The sequence below is a fragment of the Podarcis muralis genome, chromosome 3 (assembly GCF_964188315.1).
Source record: "Podarcis muralis chromosome 3, rPodMur119.hap1.1, whole genome shotgun sequence".
Taxonomy (NCBI): domain Eukaryota; kingdom Metazoa; phylum Chordata; class Lepidosauria; order Squamata; family Lacertidae; genus Podarcis; species Podarcis muralis.
In genome coordinates this window covers 19,212,106-19,231,398 of record NC_135657.1, presented here as the reverse complement: position 1 = coordinate 19,231,398, position 19,293 = coordinate 19,212,106, and the positions used below count along the sequence as shown (strand labels likewise).

The window sequence follows — 19,293 nt, the reverse complement described above, 5'->3', positions numbered from 1 at the left end:
ATTTTTGTTCAGGGTTAGGATGCCAGTTGTGGTGGGCCTTTTGAAACAGTCCAAAGCCATGGGCCTCCGGCATGACTCATCCACTCTTCATTTCTCCAAAGAATGTGTGTATGTGCATTGGCAGGTAGAAAGCCAAGGCTGCATTCAGGAGCAAAGAAATAGAGCAGTAGTGAATTGTGGCGGTGGTGGATCTCTCTCCAAACTTGGATTTCTCTGCACATTTTGATCTCTCTTAACCTCTAAGACCAGGTTACTGTACTTAGTACAGTGGTACCTTGGGTTACATACGCTTCAGGTTACATATGCTTCAGGTTACAGACCTCGCTAACCCAGAAATAGTACCTCGGGTTAAGAAGTTTGCTTCAGGATGAGAACAGAAATCGTGCTCCAGCGACGCAGAGGCAGCAGGAGGCGCCATTAGCTAAAGTGGTGCTTCAGGTTAAGAACAGTTTCAGGTTAAGAACGGACCTCTGGAATGAATTAAGTACTTAACCCAAGGTACCACTGTAGTAATAGTTTATGATGCACCAGCACCTCTTAACTTTGTGTATATAGTGTATCTGGGTCATCTTGTGATCTTGAGGCAATAAAATACTTTACACGGGAGTGTGGGCAAGGGCCAACTCTGGAAAGGCAGACAATTGGAAAAGGAGAAGACTATGATGCTCTGCTGGACACTTCTACTGGTCACATTGGTATAGGTGTGATATCAAAACACTATCAACGTCACACTTTGATACTCATCCCTCTGCAGCCCAGTATTTATTGGTATTCCTTTATATTCACCCTATACATATAACTTTTCTGGTTTATTTTGAAAGCTTGTTTCTCCCATCATTCATACTTCAAATCCACATAGAGCTAAATTTCATAGAGGCAGATATTTGTACCCCTGCATTGCTTTGCCATGGACAGGCCCTTAGGAACTGAACATTAGTACACCAGTCACAGAGACAGGGGAATAGATAGGGTGATGAGTGAGGCTGGTGCCAAGGTTAATTAATTCTGGAACTATGGGGCACGGAAAAGCAAGAAGCAAACACTGCATTAAAAAAACCAAAAACCTTGTACTAAAAAACCCACTCACGTGACTGAGACTACTGCACAAATGTTATGCACAGCTTTTGTAGTTACATGGCTGAGACTAATTGACAAATGTTTGGAGTTTTGATTTAAACAAAAACAAAAACACCCTTGATGTTACCAATAAGACATAGGGATTCTCCTGCAGCAGCACTGCATTTCTCCTAGCCTCTATTTTAGCTATAAGCAACAGGAATTGGGAAAGTGTGGGAAGCAGGATAGAGAACCACACTAAAAAGATGGTAATAAAAGAAAAAAACTGTTTATTACATAAACAGGTGGTGTATAATCTTGTTGTTTCAGGATTCTTTTTGATTTTCAAGAAAAGATAAAGCATAATAATCTGAACAATTTCAGCTTCTTCATATATATATATGTGTGTATATATATATATTTATTATATATATATGAACCCTCTGAACCTCTACATCCTGCAGAATTCCTATCTGAAGGAAGAGAAGACGATTCCAATGACAAAGGAACAAAACAAAAAAAAAAAAACCCCACAGAAAACTGACCTCTCAACGAAAGAGGTACACTCAAAACCATGTCCATTCAAGAGTGCTGGCAACCCACAAAACTACCTGTCAGACTCAGAGCAGGGCACTTGAGATCTACTTCAAAAAAATTCTTTAACTATTTCACCAGCTCTCATCTTCAAACACACCCAATGACCTAAATTACCTTCTCTCTAGTTAGAACATTCCTCCCTGGTCACTCAATCCAGCAGAGAGCTTTTCGCTGCAAAGGAGTGAAAAACTCCGCCCCTAGTTTTTAGACGTGTGCTAGAACAGAAATGAGAATCGCCTTGGCAGACAGAGGCCCTTAAGAAATATTTTGTGCGTCCATGTGTGGTGGGTGCACATTCCACGTCTTTACCCCACAGGGAACATCACTACTGAGAACCAAAAGCCACCGGGCTAAAAAGCTGGCACTCAAGGCTGTGTCACTACGATTCCTGGGCCATTCGCCATTGTCAGGCTAGATTATGAAATCAAGTAGGTTTTGCCAAGGCTGGATTCCTGGGTGATAGCAGCAGGTGTGGAAATAAGATATAGGAAGTACAGGCAAGAGTGGTGTGTAACTTTTCACACGGACATAAATGGCATGTGGTGTGCCCTGAATCTCTCAAGGTTGAAGCCTGTAATGGGACGTGATAATGGCTGGACCTGTTGCTAGATTGGTACTTGGTTTCATTCCCCAAGGAAGAGCATGGAAAAAAAGCTCACAGATGACAAAGAACACACCCTCCCCGCCACCGCTTGTGCCAAGAGCTGATGAAGTTCCTATGTAACTGGGCACAGCAGCCCTGCATGTTGTACCAAGAGAGTCACAACCAGCCGTCTCAAAGAGGAAAGCACCCTTTTGTTGTAAACTACCATCCAAACTCCCGCCTGACCGAAATCTAGTTCTCCTTGCTGTCCTTGGACTATGACAGATGCAGAGCAGAGAGTGCAGCCGGGACGAGGCTGTCTGAGTGACAGGCAATGTTTTACTCCAGGATTCTCTGGTGTGAATTTGGGGTGCCAGGAGGCCAACTCTACTAATAAGCGTCGTCAAAAAAGAAAGAATCCCTCTCCAGATTCTCCGATTCATCATCGTAAGAAATATTGTCATCATCGAGATCTTCGTCATCATACTCCTCCTGCCACTCGGGGACGTATTCTTCATCTTCATCCTCCTCGTCATCCTCTTCCTCTTTGCCACCATCATCTGTGTCGGCTGAATCGGATGCCTCATTGAAAACAAGCCTAGGCAGAAACAAACCCTTGTAGTCAGTGCACCTTGCACATTTTTAGCCAACAACCACGAGAAACGCTATAAACACAACAAAAGATTGGCTAAGACCGAACAGAACTCATCTACTGTTAGGAGTTTCAGGGAAACGTGATTGGACTTCTGAACATCTGGCAATCCTGGGTTTGGACTGCTACCACCGTTCCAGCAAGAACTGGGTAAATTGTGTATTTATATCACTGTAAATGCTGCTTCTGCTTTGTTTTTATCTGCACCTTGTATTCTTTGTTCACAACTGCATTTCTTGGTTTTAATTTACATTCTTGTACCCCACCCTGGTATCGTACTTTGAAGGAGCGTGGGTTTAAAGTATTGTAATTTTTTAAAAATACATACAATATTACAACTGCTAATACCTCAGAGGATGGCATATTCAGAGCCTTAACTTGCTCACAAGAGCCCCTCACCTGGTCCATCAGGCCACAGGTTAAGAGTAGCCCAAATGACCTGTCTAGCTCACTGTGCAAAAAGAAAATTAAAGTGTGCAGGGAGAAAAGGGCGCTTCCAAGAAGGAGAGCAGCTCAGTGTCTGGGTTGCTGGATGGTGACGTGTTAAATTGTTCAGTCTGCTGTATGCTCAGATTAGGCAGTAACTCTAGATATGTTGTACCTCACTAAGAATGCAAAACTCACATTTTGTCTACAATATATAACCTGTTATTAGAATGGGAAACAAAAGACGAGCTAGTTAAAGCTTCAGTGACACACTGGGCAATAAATACAGGACACAACATAGATTTTAACCTCTGGGAGAAACTATGGAAAAGCGACTTGAAATTGACAGCATGTGATTCTTTGAAAGAGAATTATTTGAAAATGATCCAAAGATGGTATCTAACTCCGAGCAGGCTTGCTAAGAATTACAAGACAGAATCAGATAAGTGCTGGAAGTGTAAAGAGGTGGAGGGAATGTTCTTTCATATGTGGTGGACATGTAAAAAGGTAAAAGAGTATTGGGAAATGATTTATAATGAACTCGGGGGGATGTTTAAAATTACCTTCTCCCCAAAACCAGAGTCCTTTCTGCTGGGGATAACTCAGACTAAAATCCCCAGGTGTCAGAAAAGGTGATTTATGTATGTAACAACAGCGGCCTGTGTTATTTTCACCCAAAAAATGGAAGGTGAGGTCCCAACTAAAGAAGATGGGCAACTTAAGTTGAAAATGCTGACAGCATTAAGATGAATTCAACAGACTAAATAATTTTTGATGGATGTAATAGTGGAAAACCGATTGGAACAGTTACTGTAAAATATGCAGGGATGTAAGATATGCAAAATGAACCATGGAAGGAGAAGAAGGGAAGTCACCGGATATGTTAAAGTATGTAAAATGTTTATCTGAAATTGTAAAACAGAAAATTTAATAAAATTGAGAGAGGGGGAGAGAGAGGGAAAGGGAGAGAATGCAAAGCCCACCATCTAGTACTACTGCCCATGTCACCCCTGCAAAACTCACTCTTTATAAGTAGGCGTAGCATTAGGCACATTGGATAACTTCATCTCCCTCTGTTCAGAGCCTTGTCGGGTTTGGAATCCCACACGGAAGTCCTGTCAGGATATAATGAAAGGTCAGAAAATGTCACTGGCAGCCGAAACAAACTGCACCACAGCATTTTCCATTCTGCTACACTGCTGGACAGAACACATTCCTAGTCAAGTTAATGGTTGTTACCTGTGTGGCATGCTGCAGAATTGCTAGGAGTCGTTCTTGGATCCTGCGCACCAGCTCTAGACCTGTATTAAAATGCTCGGCTTTCAGCAGCCGAATTGAAGAGGCAAGATCCTGGCACTGCAGCAACATCTCTTCTGAAATACAAGGATCAAAACAACGTGAGCCTTCGGGCTGCAGGCTGAGTAGTAGCAACTGAAAGGGTAGACCTGACTCAGCTAATCCATCCTACAAAGTTGCAGGCAGCTAGAGAAGTTTCATTCGGCCTCACTTGAATTTCAGATCAGAAGAGGAATGGTGAAAATATAGGTGGAGATTCCTTTTTGTTCCAGTTTTTCTGGTTTGGATACTGAGCACTTATCCATATGCGTACAGAAAGGAACTCAAACTGTGTTGGTTTTTTAACAGTATTTGTCCACTCCTCTCATATTGTGCCTGTTATAGGGTAAAACTAGAGGGGGGTTTAGTGGGGAAAGGGACTGATGAAGGAATGGGGCAGGAGTCACTATGCCTACAACCTAGCCCCACATCCAGACAAGGATATGACACACCTACTTGAATACAGTGCACTGGGGCACAAGGCCACAGCTGGCACCTCTGAACACAGAGGAAAGGAGGAAGAGACACATATTGTTCTGGCCCCAAGCACTTCTTTTAACTACTTTTCATTGATACATTACTTAATTAATGCTTATCAGACTGATGGGGGTGTGTGAATTAAATACAGAGCAAAAGTCTGGGCAAGCCCAAGTGTCATGACAGAACTAACAGCGTGGACTGTGTGTTATTGCAAGAGAATTATAGCTTTGATTTTATTTTTTAAAATTACATAAGCTTTTAGTCATATTTAGAAGAATCATAGAGTGAAAGTAAGGCATCTGGATGAGAGCTACCCAGGTGGTTGCAAATGAGGAAATGCTCTCTTGCCTTTCCTGATAATCTAGCCTCCAATCTAGCATTCTTTGAACCTGCATTTAAAGCCTATAGCAGCCATCATCTTGCGAACACAGTCCTATTCACTTCTACTCACCCAAAAGGATTTGCAGAGCATTGGTGTGCAGCTCCAGGTTCTCTGATTGTTGCTCCATGATGTCAATCTTTTCAGTGTCCTGGTTATAGTAGCTGTACACACAGGAGTAAGCCAGCACCTGAGAGAGAGCACAAAACACCACATTTACATACATATTACAGGCAGCTGGTTTTCTCCCTCCACTTTCCAGGCACAGCTTCCTAATGGAGAGCCGCTTTTCCTGCTCTGTGCTATTTCTGGCATAGTTATGGCTGAAATGGAGCCTCCATTTCTGGGCACATGTCTAGAACAGCATAGGCAACTCAGAAGAGAAAACAATCTGGAGCTAGCAAGATCGTAAATCAAAGCAAGAACTAAACCTTTATCTGCACAAGGACCTTTGTTGTAAGCCAGGACAGATTCCAAGAGCCTCTGGGAGACATCTGAAATACGCCTTCTGCACTGTAAGAATCAGTGCAGCTATAGTGTTAGCATATTAAATACTGCATGGCTTCAAGAAGAAAATATTTGTCTCAAATGGACGCACAGACCATCATTTTTACTAGCCTTGCTGGCCAAGCCGAAAACTAGACTCACCAGATGCCACCAGAATTTCCCAAAGGAAGAGTGGGGATAGCATGCGGTGTTGGGCTGCCAGCACCTTTGGACAGCAGCCCTTATTTCCACCTACCACCCTGAATAATAAATCTTCTAAGACTCTGCTGCGCTCAGGCACTCGCCTCTCCTATTCCTCCAAAATACAGTCCTTCCATTGATCTGAATGTTGTGGATCCTCTTAGGGGTTGTATTTTCTTAATGAGTTTAAACTGTATTGCAGAAAGAGGACGAAGGAACTGCAGCAGAAGAAAGTCAGAAAGAAGAGCGGCAGACATGCATCCATGTGCGTCCCTCCTCCTCTTTCTCAGATTAATGCACTTACTTTCCGCGCTTGTTCCAGCATTTTGCAGGTGTCAACGACAAACGTCAAGGACCGAATCTGTGGCACATCACTGACAGTGGAAACCCTATTTCGCAAGTTCATGGCAAATTCCTGCAATGAAAAGGAAGAGTCTCAGCAATCCTGTCTATTCAGGAAGAACCCCTCTTATCTGCAGACATGAGCCCAGTCTTCCTCTCAAGGCACTGATTTACAACCAAACTATTACGGCCACCAATCCTATTTCTTCAGAGGAAGCAATCTTTTGGACTAGAGATGTTAGATTTGGCAAGCTGGCCAAGTGTTACTATTCCAGACAGGCAGACACAAATTCTGTGTGACAGAAGCCCAAGTGGTTTTCATGGCCAATTTCTACCACTAATACTAGAACCAGCTGCCTATGAAGTATTTTTGGATGGTAAAACTTGATGAAGAGCAGACACCGGGGCTGGATTATGTTCCTTGTCCCCGAAGTACAGGGGAGCGATCCTCACCCTTGCTTGATGATGGAAAGTACACCTCTCATTATAGTCTTGGAAACGCTTTTCCTGTCGAGCTGCTTTGCTCACCTGAGGGAGGGAAGCAGGAAATAAGTTACCTGGAGTTATTATTATTTATTACATTTCTAAATTACCCTTCATCAAGAGGATCACAGGGCTGTTTACAATATAACACAAATACACAACGTAGTAACAAAACAAGACCCCTCAACAGTTTAAAAGGCAGGTTGTTTGATTAGCCAAAGGCCTGGGAGGAATATTTCTGCCTGACACCTAAATAATTGTAATGAAGGCGCCAGGTGAGCCTCCCTGTGGGGAGCCTTCCACAAACAGGGAGCCACCAATGAAAAGTCCCATTCTCGTGTTGCCGCCCTCCGGACTTCTCATGGAGGAGGCACACAAAGAAGGGCCTCACATGATGATCACAGGGTCCGGGTCGGTTTGAAAGGAGACAAGGCGGTTCTTAATGTTGGATTTTAAATTGTTGTAACCTTACGGTGAAGGGCAAGTGATGAATTTAAACAAATAAATAACACAGCACCAGACACAAAGTATGCCCTGTACTAAACTCACCATAGCGGAACAATTGTAATAGTCCTTGTGGGTTGGTTTCCAAGGTTTCAGGCAGCGCCAGCAAAATCCATGGTTACATTTGGCACAAGTCATACTGCGTAGAACAGAAATAATTCTGGTTAGTTCAAGCATAAGGAGTGGCCAGAAAATTAATTCCTGATGGCCAGATCAGGCCTTCTTCTTGGCCTGCCTTCCCTTCCGTGGCTGCACTGGGATTGCTGTGCGGGGGTAAGTAAGCTTGGCTGTGAATCCTGGAAGACCTACTTCCAGCCTTGCAGACCTTTCCCACATGGCCTGGGAGGGCAGGCCCATGACTGACTCCAGCTACAAAAGTTGAGGCTGCTTAACAGACTCTTGGACTGGGTTATTGTTTAGGGCATTTTGGTGTGTGCGGGGTTGCTACTTTTCTGTATCTTTATTTCATTTATACCTTCCCCATACGATTTATGTGGAAATTGTTCTGTTTGGTTGTGTATTTTTTGATGTTTTATTTATTCTTTGTGACTATTTTTGTTCTCGCAATTATGTGGGGGGTTTTTTCATGTTAAAACCACGCTCAAGGCAGCTTACAGCTATGGAAAGGTACCATACAAATAAAAGTATGCATGTTATATACAACTAAGGCGGCATCAGACAAGAAGCCAAAGAAAATTTGGGGACACCTCCCATGCAATCCAAGTTTGTATCATTCTTCTGCCTTCTAACTAAATAAGCTGATAAACAAAAAGGCACTCACTGCAGACAGCCCTCATTTTTCTCTATTTGAGCTTGGCAGCTTGGGCAGCGCTTGGAGATGAGTTTGGCTAGGTGCTTGCTTTGGGCTTCCACGGTCATTCCTTCATAAAACCCACCGTCATCCATCCACTGGGACATATGGCTGCAGCTGGCGGGATAGTGAGCCTGCAAGGAATTACAGAGCCCGAGCTGACTTGGGAGGACAAAAAACCCAGAATAAAAGTCCTGTGAGGAGACAGGTTCACCTCCTCCATGGTTCATCTCAGCCTTACCTCTGGGAAATTGCAGTTGAAGCAGGAGATCCAAGAGCACTTTGAGCAGGCTTCTCCACAGCCAAGACCTTCCTTGCAGAGGATCTGATCGCAACCTTGGGGGTTGGTACACCAGGTCAGGTTCGAGCAGCATTCAACATAACCCCTCAGGAGTGCTTTCTCATACTGCAGAAAAGAAACACACAAGTGGCAGTTCTGGAGATCTTGTGCAATTATCAGTTAAAAAAAGGTAAAGGGACCCCTGACTATTAGGTCCAGTCGTGGACGACTCTGGGGTTGCGGCACTCATCTCGCTTTATTGGCCGAGGGAGCCGGCGTACAGCTTCCGGGTCATGTGGCCAGCATGACTAAGCCACTTCTGGCGAGCCAGAGCAGCACACAGAAATGCCGTTTACCTTCCCGCCGGAGCGGTGCCTATTTATCTACTTGCACTTTGATGGGCTTTCGAACTGCTAGGTTGGCAGGAGCAGGGACCAAGCAAAGGGAGCTCACCCCGTCAAAGGGATTCAAACTGCCGACCTTCTAATCAGCAAGTCCTAGGCTCTGTGGTTTAACCCACAGCGCCACGGTGATTAATCTTGTGCCAGATTTAGAGCAACTTTCTGGGAGGGACTATGAACTGCTGACCAAAAAAATACAAAGTGATCTTCAACAATAGTTTTTCCTCAGACTTTCAAAGGATAAGGGATAATCGCCACCTTTAAAAAGAATGTGTTACCTAGGTTTCTCAGTTTAATCATAATAGTCCAATTGCTATAGGAGGCGTTAGTGTCATGGCAAAAGTATTAATTAATATTAGGCAGAACAATAAGCCGCCCAGAATATCTACTATGGTCTTACAGAAAGGCTAACTCTTCTGAATTTTACAATGTACTATTATGCTTCTTAGCTAAACACTGTAGGAAGCTTGGTCGTCTTCTGAAGAAGATAAACTTTGGTTAAAAACTGAGCAGAAGTTTATGCAGTTAAAGTAATTGACATTATCCTAATGTGATCACAGGCTTCAACTTGTTATTAAAGAGCAGGAAGGTGTCACTCTTAGGATTTCTTGAACTGTATCTCCAGTTTCAACAAAAATATTCTATACCCCGAAGGACAGCTGAGGTGAAGGCCACCAAAGAACACTATTTTTTTACTTCCTTCAGAAGATTGCTTCTGTCTAGCATAATTCGAAGATTTTAGTTTGAGATGTGTATTGGCCAATAAATCCTGAAGATACAAGATGTTCTATCAACCTGCGTTAATCAGGTATATGAGTACAAAAACTTAAATGTGATCTCCTTAACTTATCATAGGATTATGTGTATTCTAAAACTCCATGATCACATAATGCAAGTCCAAAAATAGATTCTGGACTGGGTATGCTGAAAATCTCAGCTTTAGTGTTTTTTTCAAAATGTTTCAAGCACTTAAAGGGCTTGAGAGTGCGGAGGGCTCCACAATGCCTAGTGACCTAGCAGAACTGTGCTCAGCACAATATCCAGTGATCAGGAGGTAGGGTTTCCAAGCATCCCTCCTGATGAGCACAATCAGAATAATACAGTACAAGCAAATATGGCAATCTGCAGAATTTGTTTTTTAAAAAATCAGATTCAAGTATTCTTAGAGCACACACACACAAAATTAATGATGCAGAAGTCGGATGCAACCCTATTCATGAACCTGAAGGAAGTGAAACACAACTTATCCCAGTTCCCTACTAAAGTGGAACCAGGCATTCACTAAGTCAGTCCATGAGTCCTGTAAAATAGAACCTCGAGTTGCGGACGTAATCTGTCCCGGAGGCACGTCCGCAACTTGAAGCATTCGCATCCAGAAGTGCTGTGTCTGCGCACGTGCGCAGCACAATTTAGCACTTCTGCGCATGTGTGAGCGGCGAACCCAGAAATAACCCATTCTGGCACTTCCAGGTTGCCGTGGGACGCAACTTGAAAAGACGTAACCTGAAGCGGACGCAACATGAGGTATGACTGTACACAGGATCTAACAAACAGGTGCCTGCAGGGCAGACAGCTCAAAACGTCTCAAGCAAATGAGATACAGTGGTACCTTGGGTTACATACGCTTCAGGTTACATACGCTTCAGTTTACAGACTCCACTAACCCAGAAATAGTACCTCGGGTTAAGAACTTTGCTTCAGGATGAGGACAGAAATTGTGCTCTGGAGGCACGGCGGCAGCAGGAGGCCCCATAGGCTAAAGTGGTGCTTCAGGTTAAGAACGGACCTCTGGAACGAATTAAGTACTTAACCTGAGGTACCACTGTATTCTACAAGATGGACAACAGAGAAATCTTAGCAAGCAATGTGCTGAATAATGGGAGAGTTAGCATACCTGGAATTAAATGGATTAACGGCTTGACCTATTACTCAGATCCCAGGCTATAGGACACAACAGGTGTTCTCTCATAAGGAAAAGATGAAGCTCTCGCCTAGTGTGTAGAAGGTTTCGATAGACTGAGTTTGTGCGTCAGAACCCCTGTGCCTACCTTGGCAATGACCTCCTTGGAGGAAATAATAGAGCGGATAAAGGCAGTAGTCGGCTGCGCAGGGCAGTCAGAGATGGGACATGTACAATTCAGAATCAGGTTCTGTTCAATCCGAGTTGTCAAGTATTCATTCCAGCAGGACTAATTGAAGAAGAAAAAATGAGAGGGAAGAAAACATGGGATCTAGAGATCTGCAGTGTTAACAACACAGGCAGCAGTGCCCCAAGTCGCCCACAAGGGGGAGTGTTTTGGAAATTTACACCACAACCGAAAGGAATACAGTGGTGCCATGGTTCTCAAACGCCTTGGTTCTCAAACGCCGAAAACCCGGAATTAAGTGTTCCGGTTTCTGAATGTTTTTCGGAAGCCGAACATCCGATGCGGCTGTTGGCTATTTTTTCTGGGGCACCTGCACCAATCAGAAGCTGTGCCTTTGTTTTCGAACATTTCGGAAGTCAAACAGACTTCTGGAATGGATTAAGTTTGGTGCTTTTGTTTTTGCTATTTAGTTTCTGTTTTTGTGGCTTTTTCAGTTAATTTGTTTTTGTGACTGTATGGAACCCAGTTCAGCTACTGATTGATTGAATGACTGGGTGACTGTGGAAATGAATAAAAGCCCCCCATTCAAATGATGACTATCATCAGTGCAGGTAAGAGAAAAACATATTTCAATTTTTATCATCTACAATACTATTATTTATTTTATAGTGCAGTACATTGATTATTGCTTTCATTCTATGGATCAATGGTCTCGTCAGATAGCAAAATTCATGTTAAATCACTGTTTTAGGGGTTGTTTTTAAAAGCCTGGAGTGGATTAATCTGTTTTGCATTATTTTCTATGGGAAAGCGTGCCTTGGTTTTGGAACGGACCTCCGGAATGGATTAAGTTTGAGAACCAAGGTACCTCTGTAATGGGACAAGGATGGGACACCCAATGTCAAAAAGCAACAATATTCTATCGGGGAGCTGAATTAAGACAAGAATGGCAAGAGTGAAAGCAGATACCTGCCGTCAGGACAGTAAGGGAAGCCGAACCTCACCTTGCAGCAGTAGTGCATGCAGCAGAGAACAGGTGGGTTGTCATCTTGACTCAGCAGATTCACGCAGACTGGACAGTGAGTGACAGGGCTCGAGGGCTCCTGGGGGTTTCGCACTTGCATCCCTGAGGAGAACAGGAGCACCTCTGGATCCTCTGTGTAGCGCTGAATCAGAACATCCACGTTCCATTTACAGTGTATAAGCAGGTGCTGGGCTACATCTGCCGTCACGCTCAGGGTATCTGAGACCCTCTGCACCGTCTGGTTCATCAGCACCTCAACTTCGTCTTGGCTCATGGTGCGCCCCATGGGTAGCAGAACTGTCTCCATAAGAACCTGTTCTGTGCCGAGGCCAAAGGCATCCAACCTGAAGGCAAGAATAGCCTTATCACAACAAGTAGTACGACTCATAGGGACGCAGGTGGCACTGTGGGTTAAACCACAGAGTCTAGGACTTGCCGATCAGAAGGTCGGCAGTTCGAATCCCCGCGACGGGGTGAGCTTCTGTTGCTCGGTCCCTGCTCCTGCCCACCTAGCAGTTCGAAAGCACCTCAAAGTGCAAGTAGATAAATAGGTACCGCTCCAGCGGGAAGGTAAACGGCATTTCCGTGCGCTGCTCTGGTTCGCCAGAAGTGGCTTAGTCATGCTGGCCACATGACCCGGAAGCTGTACGCCAGCTCCCTCGGCCAATAAAGCGAGATGAGCGCCGCAACCCCAGAGTCGGCCACAACTGGACCTAATGGTCAGGGGTCCCCTTACCTTTACCTTTAGTACGACTCATGCAACACATTGGCGACACAATAATTACCAAAATAATTACACATTCTTTATCAATCTTCTGAGACAAATACAAAACCTTATGCAAAGCCACAGAGACCTGCAAACTACCCAACCTAAGATGAACTTATAATGTCTGATTTCAATAGATTTTTCAAATGCTTAACTCAGTCTTTTGTTTTCTTTATCTTTTTAGGTAAGTTCATGAAGATACCAACAAACAACAAGTAGGCAGGCAGGCTCCTACATCCCTGCTATGTGACATGTTAAAACGAAACATCTGGAGAGAGGGAATTAACACCAACAAAGGAGGAATGGCAGATGAAATTGTTGGGAATATGTCAAATCAGCAAATTTAACTAATGAAGTAAGAGATCGGGAAGATCCGAGTATTTAAGGAAGAGTGGGAAATGTTTGCAGAGTATGTGTAGGGAAGTTTTTAAGGTTTGATGTTTTATCGTGTTTTTAAATATTCTGTTGGGAGATGCCCAGAGTGGCTTGGGAAGCCCAGCCAGATGGGTGGGGTATAAATAATAAATTATTATTATATTATTCAGTGCTTTTTTCCTGGGGGGACACAGGAGTACGCATACCCCTAAACATTTTGTGAATCTCTGTACTTTTGACCATTTACTGTATTTATTTCCCTCGATATGAACTGTAAAATGGTGATTTTCTTGAGTCAAAATGAGAGTACCCCTAAACATTTTTTAAAGAAAAAAAGCACTGATATTATTATGAAGAATAATGTTAAACAGGTTAAAACGTTAGCAGGGTTGGAGTAAATCCAACAGTTTAAAGTATATAAAGATATGATGAGGAGGGAGAAGAACAAAACTTATGGAGAAATCAGAATATGCAGTCATATAATGGGTAACTATATAGAACCACAAAAGGATGGGGAAGGGAAGTCGATGATCATGACTGTATCAGTAAATTGAATGGAATATGGAAAATGAATTGGCTCCCAGTACGTTTTCGAGCACAATTCAAAGTGTTGGTGCTGACCTTTAAAGCCCTAAACGGCCTCGGTCCAGTATACCTGAAGGACCGTCTCCACCCCCATCGTTCAGCCCGGACACTGAGATCCAGCACCGAGGGCCTTCTGGCGGTTCCATCATTGTGAGAAATGAGGTTACAGGGAACCAGACAGAGGGCCTTCTCGGTAGTGGCGCCCGTCCTGTGGAACGCCCTCCCTTCAGATGTGAAGGGAATAAGCAGCTATCTTATCTTTAAAAGACATCTGAAGGCAGCCTTGTTTAGGGAAGTTTTTAATATTTAATGCTATATTGTTTTTAACACTCAATTGGAAGCCGCCCAGAGTGGCTGGGGAAACACAGCCAGATGGGCGGGGTATAAATAATAAAAAACTATTATTATTATTATTATTATTATTATTGAAAAAAGTATTAATTTAAAAACAAAACTAAAAAGCACGTTACCTGAAAGGCAATTTGTTGCCAAGGTCTGTCCCAGAAGAAGCCTTGGCCTTTTGGCAATCGGTGCTCTGGAAGATGAGCTGAGCTTGGCCCCGGTGAGGTGTGGTGGGCTCAGCACAGATGTACTCCAGCAGCTGCGGGTTCTCTTCCTGGCGCAGGATGTAGCCCTGGCTCAGCAAGTGCAGGATGCAGGACAGGACATCCGTGCTACTGCAGCAGAAACTCAAGAACTTCAGAGCTGAGCCAGACTCCCATTTCTGGCAGGCATCGATCACCTGGGAGAGGCAAGAGGAATGAGTTAGTCCCTGCGCTTCACCTACCAGTCGGACTGCGCTGCAAGGCCCCGTCCCTGCGTTCCATACCTTGAACACCAGGTTGTCAATGTGTATCTCTTTCTCTTCTTTCAAGATCTGGATAAGGAGGCAGCAGATGATGTTCCTCTTCCTCTCCAGAGCGCTGCCCTCGTTCTCTTCCACATTCAAGTAGGTCTGCTTGGGCAACAGCCACAGGCGCTGGCCGGACATTTGACTCAGCGTCCCTTCGTTCAGCCTCAAGACATCTATATAATAATAATAATAATTTATTATTTATACCCCGCCTATCTGGCTGGGTTTCCCCAGCCACTCTGGGCGGCTTCCAACAAAATATTAAAGGTACAATAAAAGAATAGGGGGCTTCAATTCACGGCACAGGTTTCCCCTCTTGCAATACCTAACCGGAAGAGCTCTCTTTGAGTACAAGTTATAGATTAAGTTAGGAGGTGAGCAATGTCACATCTGAGATCTTTCAAGAACTCCTGGAGATTATGTTAAAGGTAAAGGTAAAGGTACCCCTGCCTGTACGGGCCAGTCTTGACAGACTCTAGGGTTGTGCGCTCATCTCACTCTATAGGCCGGGAGCCAGCGCTGTCCGCAGACACTTCCGGGTCACATGGCCAGCGTGACAAGCTGCATCTGGCGAGCCAGCGCAGCACACGGAACGCCGTTTACCTTCCCGCTAGTAAGCGGTCCCTATTTATCTACTTGCACCCGGGGGTGCTTTCGAACTGCTAGGTTGGCAGGCGCTGGGACCGAGCAGCGGGAGCGCACCCCGCCATGGGGATTCGAACCGCCGACCATGCGATCGGCAAGTCCTAGGCGCTGAGGTTTTACCCACAGCGCCACCCGCGTCCCCTCACAATAAAAAGAATAGGGGGCTTCAATTCACGGCACAGGTTTCTCCTCTTGCGATGCCTAACCGGAAGAGCTCTCCTCATCTGCACCATCCGACATGGCAAACTTAAGTGCTGCATGGCAGGAGGCGGAAGTCAAAATCCCACCCACACTGCTAGGCTAGCTTCCCAAGGGAATCAAGGTCCTTTCCTTCCAGGGTGGATTTGATTTAAATCAAATCAATTTAAAGCATGATTTAAATCACGATTTAAATCTCTTTTTTTACAGAAAGACTCATTCTTGCTGGTATAATCTTAATGTTTACAACCAGAGGAAGGTTTCATTTTTGCAAGAATAAATTTTCAGAGTAGTTTTTACAGTTATATCAAAATTTACTGATTTAGTTATACCGTTAGAAATACACTGACAGATAATTATGAGATTATTGTGAGGTTTAGTAAGTTAACTGTTTATATTTGGACTTTTCTGCGGTACTTTATTGGAAGGAGAAAAATAATCATTTCCTTAATAACAATTTAAACAATTTATTTAACTAAAACAATAACATTGCAGCATACGTATCCATGTTTGTTAACTGATGTGGTTAAATGATTTAAAAAACAACACCACCTTAGATTGAGTTTTAGCACACATGAAAAACTTAAAACAAATCCTTATTTCCTGATGAATAGCCTTTGGACTACAATGCAACTTAAATAGAAAACAATCTTTAGAAATATTTTTCCTTCAAAGGCATTTTACTTTTAAAATCCGATTTAAATAAAAAATTTTATTTTTAAAATTTTTATCCACCCTGTTTCCTCCTCCTCTGAAGCCCATACTTACTCTGACTCTGGGTCAGGATCCCATTCTCATTTGTTAGAGGTTTCAGTGCATGATGCAGGAGGACGGGGGAAAGATCCGTGGCTTGTAACAGTGTGTCCACCGAAACCTCCTGGGAAAATTAAGGGGGGGGGGTGTATGGAAATGAAGGTGAGTACACAGAGGAAAATGGACAAGCAAAGAAATACTGGGGCATCTAGACTTTTGGCCCCAGAGTTCTTGCAAGGAATACTGCAAATGCAATAAAAGAAAAACCACTTTTTAGGGTGGAACCCTTATGTCTGTGGAGAAGCTTCCAAGGCCCACATGCTAATGAAGGTGGGTCTAGAGGCAAAAGTAGGCAGAACAATCAGTGTACATTTTACCTTTGAACAGTAAGCTACTTTCTACACATTATAGTTCTGGGAAATGATATACAGTGGTACCTTGGTTCTCAAACGCTTTGGTTCTCAAACTCTGAAAACCTGGAAGTGTTCCAGTTTTCGAACGTTTTTCGGAAGCCAAACATCCAATGCAGCTGTCGGCTATAGTTTCTGAGGCACTTGCACCATCAGAAGCTGCGCCTTGGTTTTTGAACATTTCAGGAGTCAAACGGATTAAGTTTGGCGCTTTTGCTATTTATTTTGCGTTTTTGTTTTTGAGGCTTTTTCGGTTAATTTTTGTTTGTGACTGTGTGAAACCCAGTTCAGCTACTGATTGATTGACTGTGTGACAGCGGAAATGGATAAAAGCCTCCCATCCAAACAACGACTATCATCAGTGCAGGTAAGAAAAAGAATTAATTTTAATTTTTATCATCTACATGTCTTATTTATTTTATAGTACAGTACATTGATTATTGCTTTCATTTTATGGATCAATGTTCTCATTAGATACTAAAATTCATGTTAAATTGCTGTTTTAGGGGTTGTTTTTAAACGTCTGGAACGGATTAATTCATTTTGCATTACTTTCCATGGGAATGCGTGCCTTGGTTTTGGAACACTTTGGTTTTGGAATGGACTTCCAGAACAGATTAAGTTTGAGAACTAAGGTACCACTGTACAATGAACTGGGGGAAAATGTTGAAAATATAATTTCCTAAGAAACCAGAAGCTTATATTTTAGGTATTATAGGACCAGAGATTCCAAAGGATCAGACGAAACTATTTATGTACACAACCACGGCTGTGCGTATTCTGCTAGCCCAAAAATGGAAAGATGGTACAACGCCGATCAAAGATGAGTGGCAGGCAAAATTGATGAACTATGCTGAGATGGCAAAACTTTTGGGAAGAATTAGAAACCAGGAAGAGGAGGTCTTTAAATAAAGAATGGGGAAAGTTTGTAACTTATTTGAAAAGCTATTGTAAACAATTACATACACTGGTAGGATTGACAGAAAACTTGTAGTAAAAATTTGAACTATGGATTGACAAAGGATTTATAAAAATGGAGTAATGAAAGAAATGCAGAGAGGAAAATTATTACATTAAGAACCACAACGAGGTGGGGTGAGTCGAAAGGGATTATATGCTTATACATTTAATTCACTTGTTTATGTAAAATAGAAAATGCAAAAATGAAACTTATATGTAAAAGAAGAAGAATGGATTCCAGCCACGCACAAAAACATTTGGGACCACTGAGGGGAGTGTGGCCTCGGGAAACGTTCTGAGGAGTAGACAGCTGTATTTGGCCCCTGGGTTTCAGGGTCCCCTGCCTTAGGCCATCATGCTGGTCTGTTTGCGGAGCTCCCAGGGAAGAAGAAGAAGAAGAGCTCACAGGCAAAGAGATGCCCAGTACACTGAAGGAAGACTCAGCCCAGGTTGCCCCATGATTGCAGCACCATTGCAAAGCATAGAGTAATGTTTCCAAGCCAAAAAATGGCAGTGCTGAGACTCTGGGGTGAAGGATTCTTGGCTGTCTGTCTCAGAATATGTAACCTTAAGCTCTCACCAATTCTGTAGATCTTAATATTTTCACTGAATTCGGGCAACAACTGCCTGCAGCCGCTGCAGTCACCTACAGCCTCTATCAGATAAGCTATCTGGCTGAACACAGGCTGGTGAACACCCTCCACCTTGGTAGCTCAGTCGGTAGAGACACTTAATCTCAGGGTCGTGGGTTTGAGTCCCATGCTGGGCAAAAGATTCCTGCATTGCAGGGGGTTGGACTAGATGACCCTTGAGGTTCTTCCAGCTCTACAATTCTATAATCTAGTGCCATTGATCTAATTCCACCCCAAACTTCCTACCATCCCCACTCTAGTCATGCACAAAAGATCCTGGCTCTATGACAAAAGGTAGGTTAAATGGATCTGCAGAGTAAGCTCCCGAAAGAGCACATCCAGCATTTGCTTAACAGGGGCTGGGTCCCAGGGAGGATCCTTAGGATCTGCGAGGATCAGTTCCCATCCTGCAGGACTTTCAACTCTGCTATGCAAAATTCAGAGGGTGACTGCTTCTAAGCCACAGAAGATGCCCTGCTAATGGCAAGCAAGTGGGGATGAAGGGAGTCTCAGACCTGGGCGGTGTTGAAGCAGAGGAGGATGTACATCTGCAGGGTGGAGACGTGCAGGAGGCAGCCCTGGTACTCCAGCTCCGCGTGGCCCAGCCACGTCCACTGCAAACGCCGCGGCTTGGTGTGCTCCAGCCCAAAGCGGCTCTGACCTGGGAAGACAAGGGCAAAGGTCAGGGAGAAATACAGCGGCAAGACGGGCAACACTCTCTCTGCCTCTCTGCTATCACAATACTGGGGTTGGAGAAGCATGAACAAAACACAAATCTTGTGGGGGTTTTTAAATTGTCTCATCCCACGTTCCATATATTAGCCAGATTTCTCAAAGATTATGAACCCCTTAACGCTGCCTCTCTGAAAGGATGGTTTAAAGACTCACAGCTCCCCGTGAAGGTTTGTATAATTTCTTTATAGAAAGTTTGATGGTTCTCATTTCCAAGTTCAGAGTCTTGGGTAAAAGTGGGGTCCACCTGCCCCCCA

At 43.7% G+C, this 19,293-nt stretch overlaps 1 protein-coding gene across 3 annotated transcripts in view; it reads right to left on the bottom strand.

Annotated features, from left to right (window-relative positions):
- Window positions 1–1,179: 1,179 nt before the first annotated feature.
- LOC114594765 (cullin-9-like) overlaps window positions 1,180–19,293 on the bottom strand; it is a 66,616-nt gene continuing 48,502 nt past the window's right edge. For all 3 annotated transcript variants that reach the window (XM_028724863.2, XM_077925516.1, XM_077925517.1), the window contains exons 27-41: window positions 18,820–18,965; window positions 16,318–16,426; window positions 14,683–14,879; window positions 14,324–14,595; window positions 12,108–12,471; window positions 11,065–11,205; window positions 8,577–8,741; window positions 8,306–8,469; window positions 7,570–7,663; window positions 6,991–7,065; window positions 6,500–6,610; window positions 5,581–5,698; window positions 4,554–4,687; window positions 4,338–4,429; window positions 1,180–2,834 (exon numbers count right to left, since the gene is read on the bottom strand). In XM_028724863.2, the coding sequence (XP_028580696.2) occupies window positions 2,627–2,834; window positions 4,338–4,429; window positions 4,554–4,687; window positions 5,581–5,698; window positions 6,500–6,610; window positions 6,991–7,065; window positions 7,570–7,663; window positions 8,306–8,469; window positions 8,577–8,741; window positions 11,065–11,205; window positions 12,108–12,471; window positions 14,324–14,595; window positions 14,683–14,879; window positions 16,318–16,426; window positions 18,820–18,965 (2,390 nt within the window). In that variant the 3' untranslated portion in view covers window positions 1,180–2,626. The remainder of the gene's footprint in view (window positions 2,835–4,337; window positions 4,430–4,553; window positions 4,688–5,580; window positions 5,699–6,499; window positions 6,611–6,990; window positions 7,066–7,569; window positions 7,664–8,305; window positions 8,470–8,576; window positions 8,742–11,064; window positions 11,206–12,107; window positions 12,472–14,323; window positions 14,596–14,682; window positions 14,880–16,317; window positions 16,427–18,819; window positions 18,966–19,293) is intronic.